Source organism: Panthera onca, assembly GCF_046562875.1.
Source record: "Panthera onca isolate mPanOnc1 chromosome E1 unlocalized genomic scaffold, mPanOnc1 haplotype 2 h2.Chr16_ul_11, whole genome shotgun sequence".
NCBI lineage: Eukaryota > Metazoa > Chordata > Mammalia > Carnivora > Felidae > Panthera > Panthera onca.
In genome coordinates, this window is record NW_027675810.1 from 557634 (window position 1) to 582103 (window position 24470).

Sequence of the window (24470 nt, forward strand, 5' to 3'; positions counted from 1 at the left end):
AATCACAACAAATATTATAAGAGTACAGAAGAAAATATCAGAGACTATTTTTATACCATGAGGCGAAAAGGCCTTGTTAACGAGGCCCATGTCCCATAAGCCATGAGGCAGATATGGTGACGGACTGTCCACACCCCCTGTTCATCGTAGTCCTTGCCCCCTTGATCCCCTGGATTGTTTGTCCTCTTCCTGTTGATTTATAAAACTCTCTTCATATGAAATATATTAATCCTTTCAAAGGCTTTCACTGAATTTCAATGTTTCAAATATTTGTCAGTGTTTTTATCGTGAAGGAGACGGAACAGTGGGATAGGAGCACAGGCTGACTGCAGGCACAGCTGGGTTCTGCTTTGGGTTTTGCCACAGGGGCCTTAAGCTGATCCCCTTCTATGTAGGAAAGAAGGATGGTGATATCATCCTCACAGGACTGTGGGGATTAAATCAGATGTCTGGTTTATTCCAAGCAGAAATCAGACAAGACGATCAAATCTATCAAATGTTTCTGCATGTGGTATCAGGTCACAAAGCTTTTTCTCACCACAAGATTATAAAAGTATTGATTCTGTTTTCTTCTAGCACTTTGATGGGTTCCTGTTTCTCTTTTGTTACATGTACTGAAATATGTTTTTTTAAGGTGAGAAATAGGGATCTGTTGTTATTTTCCTCCCAAATAATTAAGCAGTTGTTCTATTACCATTTATTTATTTTCTTCCACTGATTTGAATACTAAAAGGTAACATTTCAATGTTTATTTATTTATTTTTGAGAGCGACAGAGAGAGAGAGTAAGAGTGAGAGAGGGGCAAAGAGAGAGAGACACACACACAGAATCCAGAGCAGGCTCCAGGTTCTGAGCTGTCAGCACAGAGCCCAACACAGGGCTCGAACTCCTGAACCATGAAATTATGACCTGAGCCAAAGTAGGACGCTTAACCAACTGAGCCACCCAGGCGCCTCTAAAAGGTAACATTTTAAAAGTCCTCGTCACCCACGGATCTGTCTATTGCTGGACTCTGTAGGCTACTTCACATAAATATTACGTTGCATTATTCCTCATTGTGAAATTGACACAATGCCTCATCTCTTCCTTTGAACATCATTATTGTCCACTACAGGAAAAAAACTGCATGGTCTCTGACCTCAAAAAGTGTATCATCTAAGTAGGGAGAGGAAATAATGAAACCACATAAAAAAATATAAACACAAGGTTAAACCACATAGGAATTTAAAACAGCAATAGGAGTTTATAGAACTTCCCAAAAGCAAAAGGCTGCAGGCCACCTCAAGATGCAGAGTACTGACTGGACAATGGCCAATGATTTCTCTTCCCAGAGGTCATGGTAAGTTGACCCCACGCTAGTTCCTAGGCTCTTAGGCTGAGAAATCAGACTCTGATCTCATCAAGAGAGAACGCACTTCTTTCTGCATGGAGGCAATATCACCTTACCAATGTCACAGGATTGATCAAAATCAGAATGTCAGGTCATGACTTGACAATAAGGAAAACATCCATTCCACAGATAGGGCATCTGTGTCCACATGATTGGGCATCACCTCCTGTGGAGACAGGCCTCTGTGGCACACTGAAGTATAATCAGAAGGCTATTTGGTGAGAAGAGAAGTGGAAGAAAAGTAATTAGCTGAATCCAGTGTTTCATGGAAAGGACGGAGGTAGCTAGATCCATCCATCTGCCCCGCGGGCACAGCCCGGCTGGTGGGCCTGACTCTCATCTGCTGCCTGAGGTGCCATCTCTACTCTTAGGCAAGGCTAGGTGGGCACTGCCCATGTTGGTCTCTTCCTCACCATTTCTATGCTTTTACTACTGACCAACCCTCCAGAAGACAGACATGTTTCTCCTTAGCAGTTAATACATCCAGTCAGGTTTTACTCAAATCTGATAGACCAGGAAGCCTTACATATCTCTGCTCTGATCCATGACCTTGATATTTCTCTCTTGAGGAGCTGCCTTTTAACAAACTGTTTAGCATATTTTTGTTATCAGGGGAGGGGAATGCGTCACTGTAGACCCTAAGAAATGGTGACAATCTCACAGAAGGACTAGGTCCAGGAGTATTACAGTATTCGGGGAAGGCTTTGTGAAGAAAGATGAACTCGAGTTGGCTTTTGAAGGCTCACGGGACTTCCACCAGCAGAGTGAAATAAAGGAATTTCAAGTGGGCAAAGTCACCAACAAAAGTAGGAATGGGCATGGTCTGACTAGGGGATGGTGAGGGGCTGTTTTGGCTGAAATGGAGGGTTGCCATGACAGATGGCAATATATATATATCTATATATATATAGATAGATAGATAGATAGATATAGATATAGATATATAATAAGCATATGTATATTTGAATAAATATATTGAATATATATTCAATTCATACATAATTGAATAAAAGGTAAACAGGCAAGCTCCAGGAATAGGCAACTGTAATTATGACACGCTCTGAGTAGCCTGATGCAGGATTTTAGCTGCAGGGTTTTAACTGAACCTGTTTACACAATGCCTTGCGAAGTGGGGGAGAGAGCTGTAGGCACATCTAATTAATCAACAAGATGACACTTTTATCTCTAAGCCATGCCCTTTCTTCCAAGATGACTGATAGCTCCATGAAGGTGAAGACTATTTCTCTCTCATCATTTTAGCCAACGAGGAAAGAAATCAGTGGTAGTAGGAGGATGACTGGTGAGTGCATCGAATCGACATCATTTTTTTGAGTTGAAGAAATTTTACTATCATGTCAACTGTGGCCTTCTTAGACCTAATGTCTCAGAACAAGCTAATGGCTTGTTATCTTGGTTACAATCCACAGATGTCTCCCGGCAGTGGGGTTCCTTTTAAAATCCCTGGAATATACTTTGCAATAAAAGGACAAAGCATATCTCAGTCCTCCAGACTGAAGAGGGATATCAAGTCGTGATAGGTGGGAAAGTGGCTTTGATTTTCAGTTTGTGGGTTCTGAATCTATTATAAAGAAGGAATATAGTCTGGGAATCTGAACTAATTGTTGTCCTTACCTCAATGAGACAGAACACTATGATCAAAATCATCACTACTACAGTCACAGATATTGCCAAGATGAGTTTGTTGTTATAGCCATAGCCTGGAACTTCTTTTGTGAGCTAAAAAAAAGGGAAAGAACAATTTTTTTAGAAAACAGAGATAGGATGAAAGTTAACTATTCTTTAACGACTCTAAAACCCCATTCTTTCCGATGAATCGCTTATAGGTTCTTAAGGAATATACCAAATCTAATGTGATATGTAATCTTAATCATTAGCATTTTCTTCAAGACTTGATGTATCTTGTATGTTAGGTCCTCTTTTTGTCTCCTCTGGGAACAGCGGCACTGTTTCCTAAATGAGCAAAGTGGCAGATCACTGCCTTAGCCAAAATTATGTGGCCAAGACAAGACCCGGACTAGGAGCCCCTGGTCCTTGTGCTTGGGTCCATGTCCTAAACCACCTAAATGTCGAGACCCCACATTTGGGGATTTATCCTCACCTCCCTTGACTCCTGCCCTCTCTGTTCACTCTGGACTTCTGTGCTCTCATTGATATAATTCTCATTTTTCCATTGGTCCGTATCCCACTCTGCCTTGGACACCTTTACTTCTTGCTGCTCGCTGAGAAGCTTCATCAGGAGGCCTGTTCTGGAGATGAGCTTGGCACAGGCCAGCTGCACCTGGGTCTCAGAGCAGTCCATTTTCAAAGTCCGGATAACATGAGAAATGAGCCTTCTCACGTCATTGCTGGGGATGAGGGACTGTAGCTGCTGGTTTAACTGAATTTCAAACAGATCACCTGGGGACGAGAGCTTTGACACAGTGAAGCCTGTGGCTTTTGGGGGCAAGCCAGTGCCCGCATTGTGGTATTCCCGTTGTGTATCATTGGTTTGTTTAATGGTCGGCATAGAGTTGTCTGCAGTAACAGTAGAATTAGCAGTGGAAAGATTCTTACGGTCTGTGAATTCAGGGAGGGTTTGTTCTGGCACAGTAGTGTTTCCTGTAGAAATATTTTCTTCAGAAACATTTTGGGCAGTAGTGTTCTCTACAGTAGTGTTTTCTCTGTAAGTTCCTGAAGGAGCAAATAATTCTGGAAAAGGATTTTTCTGAGGACTCAGTTCTCCCGGAGATGAAAAATCCTCTCGTGAAGGGGAATTTATGAGGCTCCTGACTGCAGAGGATGGAGGCCTCTTTGCAAGCAGCTGTCTATTACTGAGTGAACTTTCCTTTCTGGACTTTCGATTCAGTTTGGCCTTGGGTGTTCTGTGGACCACACGGGAGCGACTTTTATGAAAGCGGTGTGTCTTTCTGGGGAGTGAGGCTGGTCTGAAAGCCTTCATATTTCTAACTCTAGCATTTGCATCTTCTAAAACAAAAATGGTGTACGTTAAGTCTTTTGATTCTTTTTTCACGTCAGGTGGGGATTTTGGAGCGGGGGTGGCAGAAGGCCTGCCCAAAGAGTATTGCTTCAGGAAAGAAGAGACCGCTGCCTTGTGCTCATCTACGAACGAAGGCTCTGTATTGAAGGAGCTTCCCACTAATTTGCTGGGCCTGTGCGCCACGGGAAGCTCCCCTGGGGATGGTCTCCTGAGCCTTCTTTCCTTGGGAGCGGGGGTGGCAGAAGGCCTGTCCAAAAAGTATTGCTTCATGAGAGAAGAGACCGCTGCCTTGTGCTCATCTATGAACGAAGGCTCTGTATTGAAGGAGCTTCCCACTGATTTGCTGGGCCTGTGCGCCACGGGAAGCTCCCCCGGGGATGGTGTCCTGAGCCTTCTTTCCTTGGCCATGTTCTCCACAGATGGCTGGGCGCTCTGTTTCCTCTGGATGTTCTGACGTCTCAGTTCTTTTAAGTGCCTTTTCCGTATGCCCTTTGGGCCCTTGATGACCTTGTTCACTCTCAGGAACTTTTTCCCCACACTCTCAACCTCGTCTAGGCTCTTCTCCTGCGGTTGGGCAGTTTCCAATTTCTTTGGAAAGATTTGACGTTTAAACTTGGGACCTAAAAGGCTGGAATGTATAAGCATGGCCATTTTTTCTTTCTTTTTCACGTCATCAATTTTTTCCTGAATTTCTGCATCTACCAAATTTTCCAGAAAGTAGAGTTTTCTCAGTTTATTCTTGTAAGTTGAATTGTTGGATCCAGGTTTAAGAGAAGGGTCCCCTGTGTCGTTCATCGAGTGACCCACGGGCTTGTCTCCCTCTTGCACATTTGAAAACAGAAGTTTAATGAACGGTAACAGCGTCGATTCTACGTCTTCTAGATTGCCCTCCGAGAAATAAGGCAATATGTAATTCAGTGCACTAATGACATCACTTTCGTCATTGAAGTCTAGCTGCTCGTTCATAAAGGCTGACAAACTGACACGATCTATGTCTGAGGACGCCTTCTCTGGCTCAATAGTCAGCTCCGTGCTGGCGCTCTTCTTTCGAGCTGTCAATACCTTCATGAATGATCCCTCTGCCTTCCTTAGGTATACTTCCTGATCTGTCGAAGAAGAAGAAGAGATGAGTTCTGATAATGGAAGACTGACAGCACAGCTCTTTGTCAATGCACAGTCATACGTCCCAGTCAAGCAAATTAAGAATCAGCAAATACTCGAGCGCCATTTAGAGAGGAGACGAACTCAAACTTGGACCCACGATTGGCAACAACAAAAGGACAAAAAGATGTGTTTTGAAAAAGTAGCTATTTCCTCAGAACATTCCACAGTGTGAATAAGTATATTTAGAGTTATTCCATTGGTCCCTAAGGGCCGATTGCCCAGGCCTCAAGAAAAGCCAAGGCCGGAAGATACTCGGCTAAACTGTGTGCAGCTCTAGTGCGACTCCTGGCATTCACATACCCCACCCTGTCCTGCTTCGGGGGCAGAGGGAGCGCGAGTCTTCCTCCTTCTACGTCTTCAGTGGGCTTGAGTTCTTGCTACCATCACATATGCACGGGACAACACCCGTCACCAGCAGGCCCTCATCTGGACACGCCCTCTCCGCCCACCCACCAATTCCTTCGCTTGGTCCCTGCTCCCATATATCGCACCTCCCGTAACATAAGCTCTAGACAGAAAAAACTAAACACAAGACCCGCTAAGTCCACCCTGGTTCTTTGCTTAAATTTGGGCAGAGATGTGGGGTATAGGTTAAGAGATTTTCCAGCTATGAGAGAGATGCCACTGTGGGGCATTCAAAAAAATCAACGGAATGATACTTGAGGTTTTAAAATGCAGAAGGGATAAAGAAACTTTGGTCAAATGCCTACTTTGCTTTCATTTCCTTTCATTTCCAGATTTCTAGCTTTACTGAGAGAACCATCCAGAGCTTCCAACTACATGAAGGTCAAGCGTACAGCTTGTGTACACTGAACAGCACTGTGCAGCTGGGTTTTTCCAGAAGAATTAAAAGTATTTTTAGTGGTGCTGGTGAGAATCGGAGGAGGAGGTGATAAAGGTCACGAGAGAGGAGGAGCAGCGGGCTGGCGGAGCGCCCAAAACGGGAGAGGAGACTCGAGTGCTAGGCTAAGGCACCTCTGATCTCATTTTTCCTCGCCTGTCAAAGGAGATAAAAAAAAAAAATGCCTATTCTGCCCACCTCTAAGGGAGAAGGGAGTAAGATAATTGGTAAAACATTGTTTTGGAAAACAAGCAACACCACTTATAGAAGTAGCAAAGTGTAATTTATGCTGTGCCCTAGACCATTGACAGGGACCCATATTCAAGCTATCCAGGTGCAAAAGCACATTTTGGAAGTCACCAAGTTAGTGCCAATAAAACCTAAGAACAGAAAAATACCTAAAAGCACCTGTGTTTTGGATAGAAAAGCTTAAGATTCAGAACAAGAGTTGGACAGCCCAAGAATAGAAGAGCCCTCTCATCTGTTAGAACGGTTGGGTAGCAGCTTCTGGTTAGGGCACAGAAACACAGAGGCTCCAAATAAAACTTTTTCAGAAATCAGCATCACTTGTACTCTTACACACTTATAAAAACAACAAAATAAACAAAAAGGTATCTCCACCTGTCCTATAAGACAAAGGGCACCTGAGACCTAACGCACGTAAAATCAGCTTATAAGCTGTGATGTACTATGTGAACAGGTTTTCATTTGGGGGTGGGTAGTTGACTTAATAATGTAACTGAGAATCTGACTTTTCACAAAGGAATAGTTCTTAGAAATTTAGGGATCTGAACTCTGAATGAGTAAAAATAATGCAATGACATCATTAGTTTAAAAATTTACCATTGTTAGGGTGCCTGGGTGGCCCAGTCAGTTAAGCATCCGACTTTGGCTCAGGTCATGATATCACAGTTCAGCCCCGCATGGGGCTTGCTGCTGTCAGTGTAGAGCCTGCTTCGGATTCTCTGTCCCCCTCACTCACTCTCTGCCCCCTCCCAGCTCACGCACGTGCATGCTCTCTCTCTCAAAAATGAATAAACATTAAAAAAAATTATCATTGTTGATTAAAAATAAAAGTTAAACCACAAATAAAATAAAAATTTACAAATTTATCATCAGGCAATTAGGACTTACCACAACGTGTGCCATTTGTCAGACATGCACTGTCACAATGTAGCTTGACTGTCTTACAGACAACCTCAATAGTATTTTTAAATTGGCAGAGACAGCAGGCCATACGGCTAGGTAAAATCCTATAAATGGAAACACAGACAATTAAATTAGTGGTAAAGGAGTTACTCGAGCAGGTAGAAGAGGCGGGCCAAAGTCATCACAGGGCTGTGCAAAAAGGAATTCTTGAGGCACATGGCCTGGATGGTTGGGTAGGGACCAGTTGGCCAACTGCTGCTCTTGAATATTATAAATACACAGATAGAAGGACAGAGGTGCCCAACGGAAAGGTAAGGATGACATGGGGTATGGTACCCTTAGAATGAGATAGAGATTAGAACTGGGTGACACTGATCAGTAGTTTAATACACAGGTAACTCCTTCCAAGCCAAAAGTCTCACTTCGGGTTGAGAGCACACAGAAAGAGGGTAGACTTCTAAGAGTTTGAATAAATCTGAAATATGGCCCATACTGAGGATAAAAAGCAATCAACTTTGGCTCAGGTCATAATCTCGTGGTTCATGGGTTTGAGCCCCACATCAGGCTCTGTGCTGAGAGCTCGGAGTCTGGAACCTGCTTCAGATTTAACTTCCTCTCTCTCTACCCCTTCCCTGATCACTCTCTGTGTCTTAAAAATAAACAAATGTTAAATTTTTTTTTTAAAAAAGCAATCAATCAAAAACTAATCCATAATCTACACAAATGCTACAATTAGCAGACAAGGGCATTTAAAAAAGTTATTATAACAGTATTTCATATATGGAAAAAACCCCATGCCTCTCCTTAACTCAATGAATTGTGCAACAACTTCAAGTGGCCTAATATATGTATACTTAGAGTCCACGAAGGAGAGGAGATATAAAAAAAATTTGAAAAACTAATAGCCCCCACATTTCCAAATAAGTAAACCCTATAAACTCACAAATCCAGCAAGGTCAATGAAATCTGAGCACAACATGGATTAAACTACATGTTTAGTTTAATCCATTAAACACGGATAAAACTACACCACGGCACATGATAATCAAACTGGTCAAAGCCAGCGATAAAGAGCAAATCTTAAAAGCAGCCAAAGGAACAAAACCACACATGACACACAGAGCAACAAAGATATAACAATGACAACATATTTCTTGTTGGAAATAATGTAAGCCAGAACTCGGTGGGGCAACATCTTTCAAGCAGTGAAAAGGAGAGGGGGACCAAATAGCTATCAAGCTAGAATTCTATACCCAAATCTTTCAAAAATAAAAGCAAGACAGACTATCTGAGACATACAAGAGCTGGAAGAATTCATCATTAGCAGGCTTACACTGTAGAAATGCCAAAGGAAGTATTTTTTTAAATGTTTATTTGAGAGACAGAGAGAGAGGGCACGTGCAGTATGCGTGTGCAAGGGGGAAAGAGCACTGAGGAGACAGAGAATCCCAAGCAAAGCCCAACGCGGGACTTGAGCTCACAAACTGTGAGATTATGACCTGAGCCAAAATCAAGAGTTGGATGCTTAACTGACTGAGCCACCCAGGTGCCCCTAAAGAAAGTATTTTTAAGCAGAAGGAAAAGGATAGCAGACGGAAATGTGGATCCACACAAAGGAATGAAGAACATTAGAACTGGTAACTATATAGGTTATGATTTCACTTCACTATATGTATGTATATCATTTCACTATATGATTTCACTTATATGTAGAATCTCAGAAAAAAACAAACAAACAAGGGGTGCCTGGATGGGCTAAGTCGATGAAGCATCCTACTCTTGATTTCGGCTCAGGATCTCAGGGTCGTGAGATCGAGCCCTGTGTCAGGCTCCACACTCAGCATGGATTAGATTAAGATTCTCTTAAGATTCTCTCTCTCTCTCTCTCTCTCTCTCTCTCTCTCTCTCTCTCCTCTGCCCCTCTCCCCAACTTGTACACTCTGACTCTAAAATTAAAAAAAAAATACACCAAAAACCATAAGATACCTAGGAATAAACCTAATCAAAGAGGTAAAAGATCTGTATGCTGAAAACAATAGAACGCTTATGAAAATAAATTGAAGAAGACAGAAAGAAATGGAAAAACATCCCATGCTCAAGGATTGGAAGAACAAATATTGTTAAAATGTCTATACTACTCAAAGCAAACTACACATTCAATTCAATCCCTATCAAACACCAGTATTTTTCACAGAGCGAGAACAAACAATTCTAAAAGTTGTATGGAACAAGAAAAGACCCCGAATTATAATGTTGGGAAAAAACAAACAAACAAAGCTGGAGGCATCATGATTCTGGACTTCAAACTGTATTACAAAGCTGGAATCATCAAGACAGTGTGGTACTGCACAAAAACAGACACATAGATCAATAGAATAGAATAGAGAACCGAGAAATGGAGCCACAAATATATGGTCAACTAATCTTCGATAAAGCAGAATATCCAGTGGAAAAAAGATAGTCTTCGCAATAAATGGTGTTGGGAAAACTGGACCGTAACGTGCAGAAGAATGAAACTAAACCACTTTTTTACACCATACACAAAAATAAATTCAAAATGGATGAAAGACCTAAATGTGAGACGGGAAACCATCAAAATCCTAGAGGAGAACACAGGCAGAAACCTCTTTGATCTCAGCTAAAGCAACTTCTTACTAGAGACATGTCTCCAGAGGCAAGGGAAACAAAAGTACAAATGAACTACTGAGGAGTGCCTGGGTGGCTTAGCGGGTTGAATGCCTGACTCTTGGTGTTGGCTCAGGTCGTGATCTCAGGGTCGTGGATTGAATCCCGCATCAGGATTCTCTCTCCACTTGAGATTCTCTCTCTCCCTCTCTCTCTGCTCCCCCCCATGCATACATGTATGTGTGTGTCCATGTTCTTAATTAATTAATTAATTAATAGGGGCACCTGGGTGGCTCAGTTGGTTAAGTATCTCACTTGGCTCAGATCATGATCTTACAGTTCGTGAGTCTGAGCCCCGTGTCAGGCTCTGTGCTGACAGCTTGGAGCCTGGAGCCTGCTTCAGATTCTGTGTCTCCCTCTCTCTCTCTGCCCCTCCCCTGCTTGCACTCTGTCTCTCTCTCTCAAAAATAAACATAAACAAACAAACAAACAACATTTTTTTTAATGAATTATTGGGACCTCATCAAGATAAAAACCTTCTGGGGCACCTGGGTGTCTCAGTCGGTTAAGCTTCTGACTTCAGCTCAGGTCATAATCTCACGGTTTGTGAGCTCGAGTTCCGCATCGACTCTCTGTTGACAGTGCGGAGCCTGCTCAGATCCTCTGTCTCCCTCACTCTCTGCCCCTACCCCACTCTTGTGCTCTCTCTCTCAAAAATAAACATCCATGAAAAAAAGATAAAAAGCTGTACAGCAAAGGAAACAATCAACAAAATTAAAAGGCAACTGATGAAATGGGAGAACATATTTGCAAATGACATAATCTGATAAAGGGCTAGTATCCAAAATATATAAAGGACTCAACACCCAAAAAATCAAATACATAATCCAGTTAAGAAAAGGGCAGAAGACATGAATAGACAGTTTTTCAAAGAAGACATCCGGAAGGCTAACAGACACATGAAAAGATGCTCAATATCACTCATCATCAAGGAAATACAAATCAAAATCACAATGAGATACCACCTCACATGTGTCAGAATGGCTAAAATTAATAACTCAGGAAACAACAGATGTGGAGAAAGGGGAACCCTTCTGCGCTGCTGGTGGGAATGCAAACTGCTGTAGCCACTCTGGAAAACAGTATGGAGGTTTTTAAAAAGTTAAAAATAGAACTACCCTACAACCCAGCAATTGTACTACTAGGCATTTAACCAAAGGATACAAAAATGCTGATTTGAAGGGGCATGTGCACCCAATGTTTATAGCAGCACTATCAACAATAGCCAAAGTATGGAAAGAGCCCAAATGTCCATTGATGGATGAATGGATGAAAGATGTGGTATATATATACAATGGAGTATTACTTGGCAATCAAAAAGAATGAAATCTTGCCGTTTGCAACTACATGGATGGAACTGGAGGGTATTACGCTAAGTGAAATTAGTCAGTGAAAGACAAAAATCCTATCACTTCACTCATATGATGACTTTAAGAGACAAAACAGATGAACATAGGGAAGGGAAACAAAAATAATGTAAGAACAGGGAGGGGGACAAAACAGAAGAGCCTCATAAATATGGAAAACAAACTGAGGGTTACTGGAGGGGTTGTGGGAGGGGGGATGGGCTAAATGGGTAAGGGGCACTAAGGACTCTACTCCTGAAATCATTGTTGCACTATATGCTAACTAATTTGGATGCAAATTTTAAAAAATAAAAAATAAAACAAGGTAAAAAATAAACAAAAAATAAACAAAAAACCAAATGAATGAATAAACAACAACAACAAAGAGAAAACACTTGTAAATACGGAGAACAAACTGGGGATATGGACAAAATGAGTGAAAAGGGTTAAGAGGTACCAACTTGCAGTTATAAAATAAATAAGTCACCAGATGAAAAGTACAGCATAGGGAATATAGTCAATAATACTGTAATATACTTATTGTGGTGAGCATTTCATAATGTATATAATTGATCACTGTGTTGTGAGCATTTCATAATGTATATAAAAGATCACTGTGTTGTACACCTGAAACTAATTTAATATTACATGATCTATATATACTTCAATAAAAGAGATAATTGAGGGGCACCCAGGTGGCTCAGTCAGTTAAGCATCTGACTTCAGCTCAGGTCATGATCTCATAGTCTGTGATTTCAGGCCCCACATCAGGCTCTGTGTCTACAGCTCAGAGCCTGGAGCCTGCTTCAGATTCTGTGTCTCCCTCTCTCTCTGCCCCTCCCCCACTTGCACTCTGTCTCTCTCAAAAATACAAAAATAAAAAAAGATAACTGACTATTTAAACAAAAAAAATAATATGGTGTGCTAAAAGTAAAATGTATGAAAACAATAGCACAAAGGTCAGGAGGGGAACAATGGAAGTACACTATTTATTGTAAGGTTCTTATACTATTCATGAAATCATATAATATCATTTGAAGATAGACTGTGATAAGTTAAACATGAACACTACAAACCATTAAACAGCTACTAAAATAACAAAACCTGAGTTGTAACTATTTATCCCCCCACCAAAAAATAATAAAACGTACTAAATCAACCCAAGAGCAGGAAGAAGAAGAAAAAGAAAAAGAAAAGAAACAAAGAACAGATGGGATACATAGAAAAGAGTAGACAGTAGCTTTAAATGTAAGCATATAAATAATTACATTAAATATAAATGGTATAATCACCTAATTAAAAGATAGAGTTGTCATACTGGATAAAAAAGCAAAAGCCAACTATATGCTGTCTATAAGATTCATCTTCAATACAAAGATATAAGTAGGTTAAAAATATGGAAGAAATTATGCTTTGCTAACACTAATCAAACGAAACCTTGAGTGGCTATATTTACTATAGGACAAAGTCAATTTCAAAGCAAAGATATTACCAGGGATAAATGAGGTTATTCCATTGTGATAGAAATGTCAACTATTAGAAAAGACATAACTTAAGAATTTATGTGTCTGATAATAGAACTTCCAAATATATTAAGGAGAATAGGAAAGAGAGACACATAAGCACTCAATTATAGTTGGAGATTTCAATATCCCTCTCTCAATAATTGACAGAAAAAATATATAGAAAATGAGTAATGATACATCAGACTTGAAAAATACTACCAACCTACTTGACCTAGTTGACATTTATAGAATACTCCACACCAAATCAGCAGACTACATATTTTCTTTCAAGTGGACACATAATATTTATCAAAATAGGCCATATTCTCATCTATTACCAGAATTCATTGGCTATAAAACAAGCCTCAATAAATTTAAAAGGATTTCAGTCATCCAACATATTGTTCTGTGACCACAATGGAATTAAATAACAAATTAACAGATCTGTAAAATCTCCAAATATTTAGAAACTAACCAACACACTCCTAAGTAACCCTATTGGTCAAATAAGTCAAAATGGATATTAGAAACTATTTTGTACCAACTGAAACTGAAAACACAACATGTCAACATGTGGGATGTTGCTCATATAGTATTCATCTTCCCCAGTGTCCACTTTTAAGAAACTAGAAAAAGAAAAGGAAATTCATCACTGAGTAAGGAGAGAAAATGGAATGATAAAGATCAAAGCAGAAATTTTTGAAAAGGAAAACAAAAATAGAGAAGTCACTGTAATGAAAAGGCACTTTTTAGAGAAGATAAGTAAAACTGATAAACTTCTGGCCAGATTTATCAAGAAAAGACAAGAGAAGACACAAATTATCAATATCAAAAATGAGAGGAATGACATCACTACAATTCTACAGATACTAAAAGGATAATAAGGGATTATTATAAAATACTTTATGTCAATAACTTCAAGATGAAATAGATTCCCTGAAAGACATGAACTACTCAAAAAAATAAAGTATGTAATTTAAGTAGCACTATTACAAAAATAAAATCTGTAGTTTAACACTTTCTCACAAAGAAAGCTTCAAGCCCACATGGCTTCACTGGTGAATTCTAGCAAACATTTAAGGAAAAAATAATGCCAATTCTGCACAAACTGTACTAGAGAATTGAAGAGAGGGGAATACTTCCCAACTCAATTTTAAGGCCAACATTCACCTTATGAAAAATAGATAAAGACATTAGAAGAAAGGATAGATAGAAGATCTCATATACTGCTGGCTGGAATGCAAAATGGTACATCCACTTTAGAAAACAGGTAAGCAGTTTCTTAAAAAGTTAAATATACACTCAGCATATGATGTAGCAATCCTGCCATTAGGTATTTTACCACCTGCCCCCCTCCCCCAATGAAAACATATGCTCACACGAAGACCTGCATGTAAGTGTTTTAAGCAACTTTATTCATAAAGGCCAAAAAGCTAGAAACAACTCAAATGCCCATTAACTGATGAATGCATAAACAAACTGGTATATCCTCACAACTGCAATACTACTCGGCAATAAAAAGGAAATGAACTACTGACATGTGCAAAAACATGGATGAGTCTCTGGGGTGCCTGGGTGGCTCAGTCAGATAAGTGACCGACTTTGGCTCAGGCCATGATCTCATGTTCCGCAGGTTCATGCCCTGTATTGGGCTCTGTGCTGACAGAGCCTGGAGCCTGCTTCGGGTTCTGTGTCTCTCTCTCTCTCTCTGCCCCTCTCCTGCTTATGCTCTCTGTTTCTCAAAAATAAATAAACGTTAAAAAAGTTAAAAAAAAAACAAACATGGATGAATCTCAAAAGGATTATGCTGAAAGGAACCAATCACAGAAGACTGCATACTGTATGATTTCATTTATTTATTTTTTTTAATGTTCATTTATTTTTGAGAGAGAGAGAGAGATGGAGTGCAAATGGGGAAGGGGTAGAGAGACAGGGAGACACAGAATCTGAAGCAGGCTCCAGGCTCTGAGCTGTCAGGACAGAGTCCGATGCAGGGCTTGAACTCACAGACCGCGAGATCATGACCTGAGCTGAAGTCGGACGCTTAACTGCCTGAGCCACCCAGGTGCCCCTTGTATGATTTCATTTATAAGACACTGTAGAAAAGGCAAAACTATAGGGACAAAAATTAGGTTGGTGGTTGCCAGGGCTGGTGGTGAGAAAAGGGGATTGGCTGCAAAGGCACATAGGGGCCTTTTGGGGTGACAGAAATGTTCTACGTCTCAAATGTGATGGTGGTTACATAACTACACGTTTGTCAAAACTCATCAAACTGTATGCTTAAAAAGAGTAAATTTTATACCTCAATAAATCTGACTTAAGAAAACAATAAAACAAATCTAAGTAAACAACTAAGTGAAAATACACATAAGAAAAATCAACTTACAGTGTTTCCAATTCAACGGTCATCATGAGGATGCTCTCAACTGTTGTAAGTGACACCTGTGTTGATCCCATGTCTCTGAAGGAGAAAGCCCAAACATGCGTGATTTGAACCCAAGGATAAAAATTCTGTACCTAAAAAGATACTTAGCAACATGTGATTACTTCAATTCTGGCTTCTTTGTCAAGTCAGCTCAAGAGTTTTCTTGCTATGGACAATAATTTCAGAAAGCTCCCAATGAAGACATTTTATGTGCATCATCAAATTAATCACCTTGGTGCTCAACAGTACAATCCTTTTTACTCTTATCCTCATTTTCATTCTCAATTGCATCCACCTCTCTTGATTAGTCTTTTTTTCTTTTAATATACACCTTACTCCACTTTCCACTTTGAGATAAATGGTATTTCTACCTACATCTACAAGTCCCATGTCTGTTATGTGTTCTTCAATACTACTCCTTCCTCTGCAGGCTATCTTGCCCATATACGTTTTTTCTTTGCTAATAATGCTTATTTCAATAACCCAGTTAAAATTTAAATTACGACTTTTTAACCAAAACGCAAAATACTTAATCTTTTGATGACAACAAAAAAGATCAGAAATCATCTCATGAGCCATGAGATTGTTGCAATACTTACAAATATTTTAATGCTGGCAACTTAAAAAGATAGGAATCTTCAACAGTTGACAGAGGGTTACGACTGATAATTCTGAAAAATGCAATGGAATTAAAATTATCTGCATTTCCAGTAATGACTACCATGAAAGTTTATGTTCATTTTGGGGGTATGGAACTGGAAGGTGAAAACTAATCATTTTCTGCCTTTGCCTATAAATCACCCTTAGATTCTGTAAAGCACTCTTCCTTTGGGAACTACCCAGCTCTCTGGACGATAAAGTGGAGAACAGAAAGAGGAAAAAAAAAAATTTTTTTTTTACGTGGACAGCAAAGCAAAGATATGCCAAAGAACTTTTTGGGCTGAAAATCCTAGAAGTGACTATGCTGGTAGGAAGCCCAGGCTCTGTAGGAAATACTGTTTCTAGTGTCCTCTGTAATTCTAGGTGCTTTTCCTTTATCTCTAGAAATGTAAAAAATTCCACAGTTTAAAACACCCGGTTAAAGACAAAAATAGGACCAATTCCTCAGTTTGGGGGCCAAAGACAAAGGGATTAATCTAAGAGGAAATGGTGAAAGCTATACCCCCACCATGTGTATTCTCCTATGACAGCCTTTGTTAGGTGGCATATGATCCCGTTTCCTTATCCATCTCCTGGACTGCCAGCTCCTTGAGGGCAGGGACCATACTCTATTGTCATTTTTGTCCCTGTGCCTGACAGAGTGCTTGTTATTTACTAGTTACTTAGTGAAGGCTTGTTGAATAAATAACTTTTTGTCACTGCTTGACACAAGTTTTTATTCCAAAATGCCAAGTAGATTTTCTTCTCAGTTCTTTACAGCAAAAATAAAGTGAAGGAAACAGGAAGAAAGAAAAGAAAATCTGCCTTTAGGTTGACTCTGCTCAAGAATCATCACTGTACTTTTGCAAAATTATAAGGATAATCATCACAACCAATACTATTGAGCCATAGGGCATCTGTGATCAGCATTTCACATTTAAACCTCACAATAACCTTATGTGATAGATACATCATTACCCCATTTTACAAGTGAGGAAACTGAAGTACAGAGAGGTTGTATAATTTGTCCCAGTTTGTCAAGCCAGTCAAGAAGCAGAGCTGGAATCTGAACTCAGTTCTGACTCCAAAGCCTGTATTTAACTTGTATGAAAAAAAAAGGGGGTTTAAAATAGCCGTTACCTTAAACTTAACTTTGAGAGCATTAAATATAGAAACACTTTGCTGAACTTCATCTCTCCATCTGGGAGAGCTTCTCTAAGAATTACATTTTCTATTTTTATTCCTTTCCTCTAATCATCTCCCATGATTAAGTATTTAATTAGCCTGTGATCATTGAGACTTTAGAGATTTCATTTTTTATTTTTGTATTCTATTTTTTGAGAGAGAGAGTACAAGAGTATGAGTGAAGGAGAGGCAGAGGAAGAGAGAGAGAGAGAATCCCAAGCAGGCTCCATGCCCAGTGCAGAGCCTGACATGGGGCTTGATCCCATGACCGCAAGATCATGACCTGAGCCGAAATCAAGAGTCAGGCAGTTAACTGAGCCACCCAGGTGCCCTGAGACTTTAGACATTTTAAAGCCCTGTTACAGGTGAATCAGTGAAAATGAGAAAGGAAGGACGTCTGAAAATTCATCCTTCCGTAAAAGCAACAACAACAACAAAAAACTAGCAAAAATGGTCAAAATCAACTTTCTCAGAACTTTGGAAATTTTAACCAATGGGCTTGCAGCAACCCGGAGAGCATTTATTAAAGAAAAAATTACTAATTTCTATGAGAACAGTGAGCTCTGTTGTTTTAACTTGTCCTCAACCTCTGCTCTCCATCGTGATGGTAGCCTTAAAAATTGCCCACATCCCAGGGGAACAGAATGGAGCTCAAGTTCCTTAAAGCCTCATTCCCAAGGAACAAACTGTCATTGTTTTACCTGTCTAGTGGGGTCCCTAAAAAACTTCACTTGAAAGCCTTGCCCTTGACCTCACTGAGAACTGCACAGTGCTAAAATAGCCTCTTCCCAAGGGGCATTTTTTGAAAACAATTATAGATAAATGTTTTAATCTGGCAGCTATGTGAGGCAATTGATAACAAGACAAAAAATAGCCTAAACAAAAAGCCTAAAAGGAAAAAGCTGAGAAATGAGATGTCCATAGGGACTTTGAAATGCTCCAACATCTTCCTGGGTAACTAGAAGACCACAAGACATATTCCTGGGAATGTAGAAAAAAAACCTTAGCACTAATAAATGAGTTCAGCAAGGTTACAGGACACAAGATCAATATGTAAAAATTAGCTTTATTTCTATACATCAGCAATGACTATTCCAAAAATAAAATTAGAAAAACAATTCCATGTATAACAGTACTCAAAAGAACAAAATACTTAGGAAAACATTTAACCAAAGAAGTGCAAGAATCACACTAAAAACCACAAAACGTTGTTGAAAGAAATTAAAGAAGATTGAAATAAGTGTAAAGATATGCCATGTTCACGGATCAGAAGAAAATATTGTTAAAATGGCACTATACCCCAAATTGAACTGTGGTTTCAGTATAATCCCTATCCAAACCCCAACTGACTTCTTTCCAAAAATTGGCAAGCTAATTCTAAAATCTGTATGTCAATTCAAGGGACCGAGAATAGCCAAAATGATCTTTTTAAAAAAAAAAAAAAAGTTTATCTATTCATTTTGAGAGACAGCGAGCATACACACCCGTGCAGAAGAGCAAACATGAGCGAGTGTGAGTGGGGAAAAGTGTGAGCAGGGGAGGGGCAGAGGGAGAAGGAGAGGGAGCATCCCAAGCAGGCTCCATGCTGTCAGTGCAGATTGCAACACGGGGTTCCATCTCACAAACCATGAGGTCATGACCTGAGCTGAAATCAAGAGCCGGCCACTTAACCAACTGAGCTACCCGGGTGCTCCAAAACGATTTTGACACAGAACAACAAAATGGGAAGACTCACACGCCCTGGTTTCAAAACCTACTTCAAAACTACAGTAATCACGGTGTGGTACTGGCAAAAGAACAGACATGTAAGTTGATGGAACAGAACTGACAGTCCAGGAACAAATCCTCACATTTATGGCCCACTGATTTTCAACAAGGGTGCCAACACCATTCAACGTGGGAAGACTAGTCTTTTCAAATGATGCTGGGACAACCGTATATCCCCATACAAAATAATGTAGTTGGATTCCTACACTTCACACCATATATAAATATTAACTCAAAATGAGTCAAAGACCTAGAAGGAAGAGCTCAAGCTATAAAACTCTCAGGAGAGAAATCTTTATGACCTTGGATTTAGGCGACGGTTTCTTAGACATGACACAAAAAGCACAACAAACCAAAGGAAAAATAGATAAACTGGACTTTATTTAAAAATAAAAAAACAACCCAAAACTATCATATGTCTGATACAAGTCTAGTATCCAGAACATCCAGAATATATAAAGAACTCTTAAAACTCAGTGAAAAGACAAATAATCAAATGTTTAAATGGGTAAAGGATTTGAAGAGACATTTCGCCAAAGAAAATACATGAATGGCCAATAAGCACATGAAAAGATGCTCAATGTCTTAGGTCATTAGGGAAATATAAATCAAAGCTACAATGAGATACTACTCTACACTCACTAAGATGGCTATGATCGAACAGAGAGACAATGATAAGTGGTAGCAAGATTTGGGGAAACCAGAATCTTCATACATTGGTGGGAATGTAAAATGGTGTAGTCACTGTGGAAAACAGTTCGGCAGTTCCTCAAAAGGGTTAAATATAGAGTTACTACATGACCCAGCAATTCCACTCTTAGGTATGTACCCAAGAGAATTAAAAACATATGACCACACAAAAACTTGTACATGAATACTCATAGCAGCATTATTCACAATAGCCAAAAAGTCAAAATAATCCAAATGTCCAATAACTCACGAATGGATGAACAAAATGTGACTGGAGCACCTGGGTGGCTCAGTCGGTTAAGCATCTGACTTTGGCTCCGGTCGTCATCTCACAGTTCATGAGTTCGAGCTCTACATCAGGCTCTGTGGTTTTGGATCCTCTGTCCCCCTCTCTCTCTGCCGCTTCCCCGCTTGTGTGTGCGCTCTCTTTCAAAAATAAATAAACATTAAAAAAAGGAATGAAGTACTGAAACATGCTACAACCGGATAAATCTTGAAGCCAACAAGCCATGTGAAAGAAACTAGACACACATTTCTATGAAATGTCCAGAATAGGCAAATCCATAGGGGCAGAAGGTAAATTAGTTGTTGCCAGGGGCCTGGGAGGAGGGGGGAATGGGGAGTAAAGGCTGATGGGTATGGTATTTCTTTCGAGGGGGGCAATGACAATGTTCTGGAATTAGCAGTGATTATTGTCTATCAAAGTATACCATTGGACTATATACTTTATAATGTTGCATATTCTATTATGCGGACTATATCTCAATTTGAAGAAAAAAAAAAAGAACCATGTTGTGATAAATAGAGAACCAGTTGCCAGAAGATCAAACATGTTAGTAGGTGGAGAAAAGGGGAGCGAAGATTCAAACTCTTCCACAACGGAGGTCAGAGGGAGTTAGCGGTGCGGCTGGGAGCCATGCATTTTTGTTCTTGCCTTGGAAACTCCCCTATTCTTCCTATTCCAGCCCCTTCTTCTACGTTTTTTCAGGCCCATTAACATGTCGGGTTTGTGTAACACTAGTTAATATCCAGTCAGACGATGTTATGAAGAGAAAGAACGTGAGTGTCACATGTCTGGTTAAACACAGTTCCTCAACCTTGAGGCTCCGAATGTCCTTTGGCTTTGAAAAAATAAAAATGGCATTAATACCTACAAGCTTACTGGCGGGCTCTGTGCAAGTAACCTCTTCCACGTGTGTGTCTTCCCCTGCCCACTTCTCCCCCCCCCGCCCCGCCCCCCTGGCTCCCTATTAAGAAAGACTATGAAGAATTATGCAGCCAAAACAATTTAGTAGTTTGTTATCCTTCCCCCAACTATCTCAGTGCTCTACCCCCACTGTCCCCCCCTCTTTCCTGGTAGCTCACCCATGGCCTTATACCCATCGGCTCGGTGCTTCCTCTTACCCAGGCAGCCCTCCTGCTGAGATGAATGCCCTGTGTTTATCTGTAGTGAAAACAAAATACAGGCCACTCCAAGTTATCCTATCTCCTCCTGTCTTTAGTGCCGCCTTCTCTTCATGGAGCTATTGTGCCTGAGCCAAGGGGAGAATGAGAACTGACCCGACAGGTTACATCTGCTGGACCGACAGCAATTGTCTTTCCACAGACTGCGATACGCACGAACGGTGGACGCTGCACTAGACATCATCTCCATTTCCGTTCAATTCCCTCATTTTACAGATAAAACGTGTGCTGACTCAGTCTATTGGCTTTTGGATATTCGTGGGCTTATCTTTATGGGAGTAAAACATAACAACAGTTATCCTCAAAGACTGTCTCATAATCAAAGTTGAAGAAATACTGTTCTAGATATTTTTTTGTTTTTTAAAAAACTCTATCTTATTTGAAGAGGAAAACTCAAGTATTTTTGCAAAAGCTTTCCGTTGCAGAGCAACGGGACAGACTAAAGGTAGCTCACAAAATAAGGGAACATTTCTTACGTGTTATTTTTTTTTTCTCCAAATTCTTCTACAGAGGTCCAGACAGATGGGCTACGTTTCCTTTCTATTAACTGAGGAGACAGAGAAGACTTGAGGACTGAAGCTTGTCACCACTGTCCTGAATGTCCTGAAATCCTAACAGCTTTGGCTGAAAAAATGTCCAAAGCAGGCAGTGAAAATACATTTCAAATAGGACAGACTCCAAACTCTCTATGCTGGAATCCCAAGGCATGGAGGGAAAACTGGCTCCTTGGAGGAAAGCAGTTGAAGAAATAAGTAGAGTGATCTAGACCCTATTCCAGTATGTTTGAAGTACTTGGGGATAGAATAACCCCTTTCCTTTATTCATCTACATAGGTCCATGAGCCATGAGAACATGACTCCCCATGCGAAGCTCCTCAATACAAGACATCTAACGGCATCACGTAGATCCTCTCTCAGGGGTTGGGCGGGGGGAGGGGCGAAGCCTAAAGAATCTGAAATGGTGAGCCCATGTTTTAATTCAAGTTCTGAGAACAGCCTTGAAGAGGAGTTTCTGGCAGTGAGGAACAGCCCAAGAAGCAAGGGCCCCGGAATCAGGCAGACCTAGGTCTGAATTCTGGCTGTCACTTCCTGGTGAAGGGACTTAAGTAACGAACGTCTCCGAGTCTTTTTAGCAGCATTTACCTCATAAGGCAATTTGAGGATTAAAGGAAAGAGCATGTGCAAAGCACCTAGCATAAGGCTGGGCACAGAGTGGGTGCCTAGCAGTGACGATGTGATATTTGCACCAGGCGGTGAGCAGGAAGCCTGGGGATGCCCATAGGTGGCATGGCCAGGAGCTCCCGAAGCATAGGGAAAAGGAGCTCCCTGCTCGAAAGGTCCTATTCCAGTGAGAAGCTGACTCCAAGGGACGACGCCCAAAAGGCCGGTTGTCATTCAGGTCCTACCTAGTGCCAGGGAATGCGGAATTGTATTACTCGCGAAGCTTCTTAAGTGGTTCTGTCACTTATTGACAGTGTGAACCTAGGCAAGTCACCCGATGTCTCTGAGTTTCAACTTCCTCATCCCCGAAATGAGGATGATACTACCTGTATCACAAGAGTTGCTGGAAAAACGAAAATGAAGTGCCGTGTGAGGGGCCACGTCCGGAGCATTTCCCACGTGCCAGGCTCTATTCTAAGAGTTTAAGACACACTGTCTTACTTGCAGCACAAGCGAAAGGTCTCAGCGTAGTGCCGGGGCGCAGTAAATACCTAACAGAGGTAGGTATTAAAGAAATGATATGGGGCAGAGGAGCAACTACCATGCTTCCCAGAGAAAGAAGATGCCTTGGCATATACGTGGGAAGAATCAGAGGCAGCTGGGAGAAGAAAAGTAACAGTTGGGTATGACTATCGCAAAGCTTCTGAACTACCACACACGGAAAATAATAAAAGTTACCCTAAATCACCCCAAAAGGACAGCCCTGAGTTGTCATCTTCATCCTTAACGTTGATGCCTTTCTGAATCTGAGAAGAAGCTGTCAGGATTTCCAGTACATACCAAAAAGCGATGACAATATCCTGAAGTGTGTCAACTTGTGTGGGCACGCAGCCGTCTAAAAGGAAGCAGATGGTGGTTGACTGGGGGAGCGTTAGGGCGTCTCTGTGACTGCGGCTCGACTTTGCCTTCAGAGGGTGGCCACACCTACCTCAACGATATTCTCAACAATAATTCAAAAGGGGTAAGGCTTAGATTTTCCTTATTCTCCCTTAGAGCTTATGTTCTTGGCACAATACTGATGCGCCACAGACGAGCCAGCATGTGAATGTGCTCTATCCCGATAAGGTACAGCCTTTCTACATCGTAGAGTCCTTCGGCTTCTAAACTCATGGAGCTCGTACTGTTAGAAGCAATGAAGTGAATTTTTTAAAATAAGCCATCGGTCTGCACCTGTGTAGGTGAATGAAGGAGAAGCACTTTAAAGTCAGGAAAAAAAAAGTATACTTAACATTTAGGATTATCAACCACTGTTGGTTTTCCATAATATATTTCATTCCTGATTTCATCTGAAAGAAATAGGATTATTACTACCATTCAAAAAGTGGTACCTTATTAATAAACTCTTGGCATGGCTTTGAGGTGGATTTCAGATTCAAAATAGACTTTACCACACCGCTAACGTGTTCACTCAGTGTTTATCAATAACTTAAGAGGCTTCATTCAAAAAACTTACTGAGATAGAATTACCTGAAACCCAGGGGTGAATCGAGGCCTTGTAGGGTCTGGACCTCATCTACTTTGGGAAATCCTGCCTCATCAAAACATGCAAAATTATGCGTACAGGAACTGCGAGGGTCCCTCCCAAGACTTCGGAAGGGGCCTATGTAAGTGAGAAGACCTGAAGTTTAAGCTTCAGTCAGTTCAAGATAAATCCACCTCAGCTGGGGCCCAAAAGGCTTACAAACTTATTTAATGCTGGAGAAAATATTGTTTCAACTTATAAACACCCCAGTAATTAAGTCACATAGGTAATAACGTGACTGAATTCACGGGATGGCATCTCCCTTGCGCATGCTCTCTTTCTCTCAGAATAAATAAACGTTAAAAAGAAAAAAGAAAAGAAAAGTTTGGCCCCAAACAAGGAGCCCAGCCTCCAATACACACTTACTGTACTGTGATAATTTTTTGGAAGTTAACTGTGAATTCGTTTTAGTAGTACAGCTCTATTCAAACCACATTGAAAGGGCGGGCCTACGCCGGCTGACTCCATCTTGTTCTGTGT

General features: G+C 40.7%; 1 protein-coding gene across 7 annotated transcripts in view; it reads right to left on the reverse strand.

Moving 5' to 3' along the window:
• LOC144615318 (uncharacterized) overlaps positions 1-24470 on the reverse strand; it is a 48014-nt gene that overhangs the window by 3330 nt on the left and 20214 nt on the right. For 6 of the 7 annotated variants that reach the window (XM_081794739.1, XM_081794738.1, XM_081794735.1 and 3 more), the window contains 5 exons: positions 16103-16174; positions 15465-15539; positions 7528-7646; positions 3510-5494; positions 3023-3127 (listed from right to left, as the gene is read on the reverse strand). In XM_081794739.1, the coding sequence (XP_081650865.1) occupies positions 3023-3127; positions 3510-5494; positions 7528-7646; positions 15465-15539; positions 16103-16174 (2356 nt within the window). The remainder of the gene's footprint in view (positions 1-3022; positions 3128-3509; positions 5495-7527; positions 7647-15464; positions 15540-16102; positions 16175-24470) is intronic. The other variant, XM_081794740.1, reaches the window with a different exon arrangement.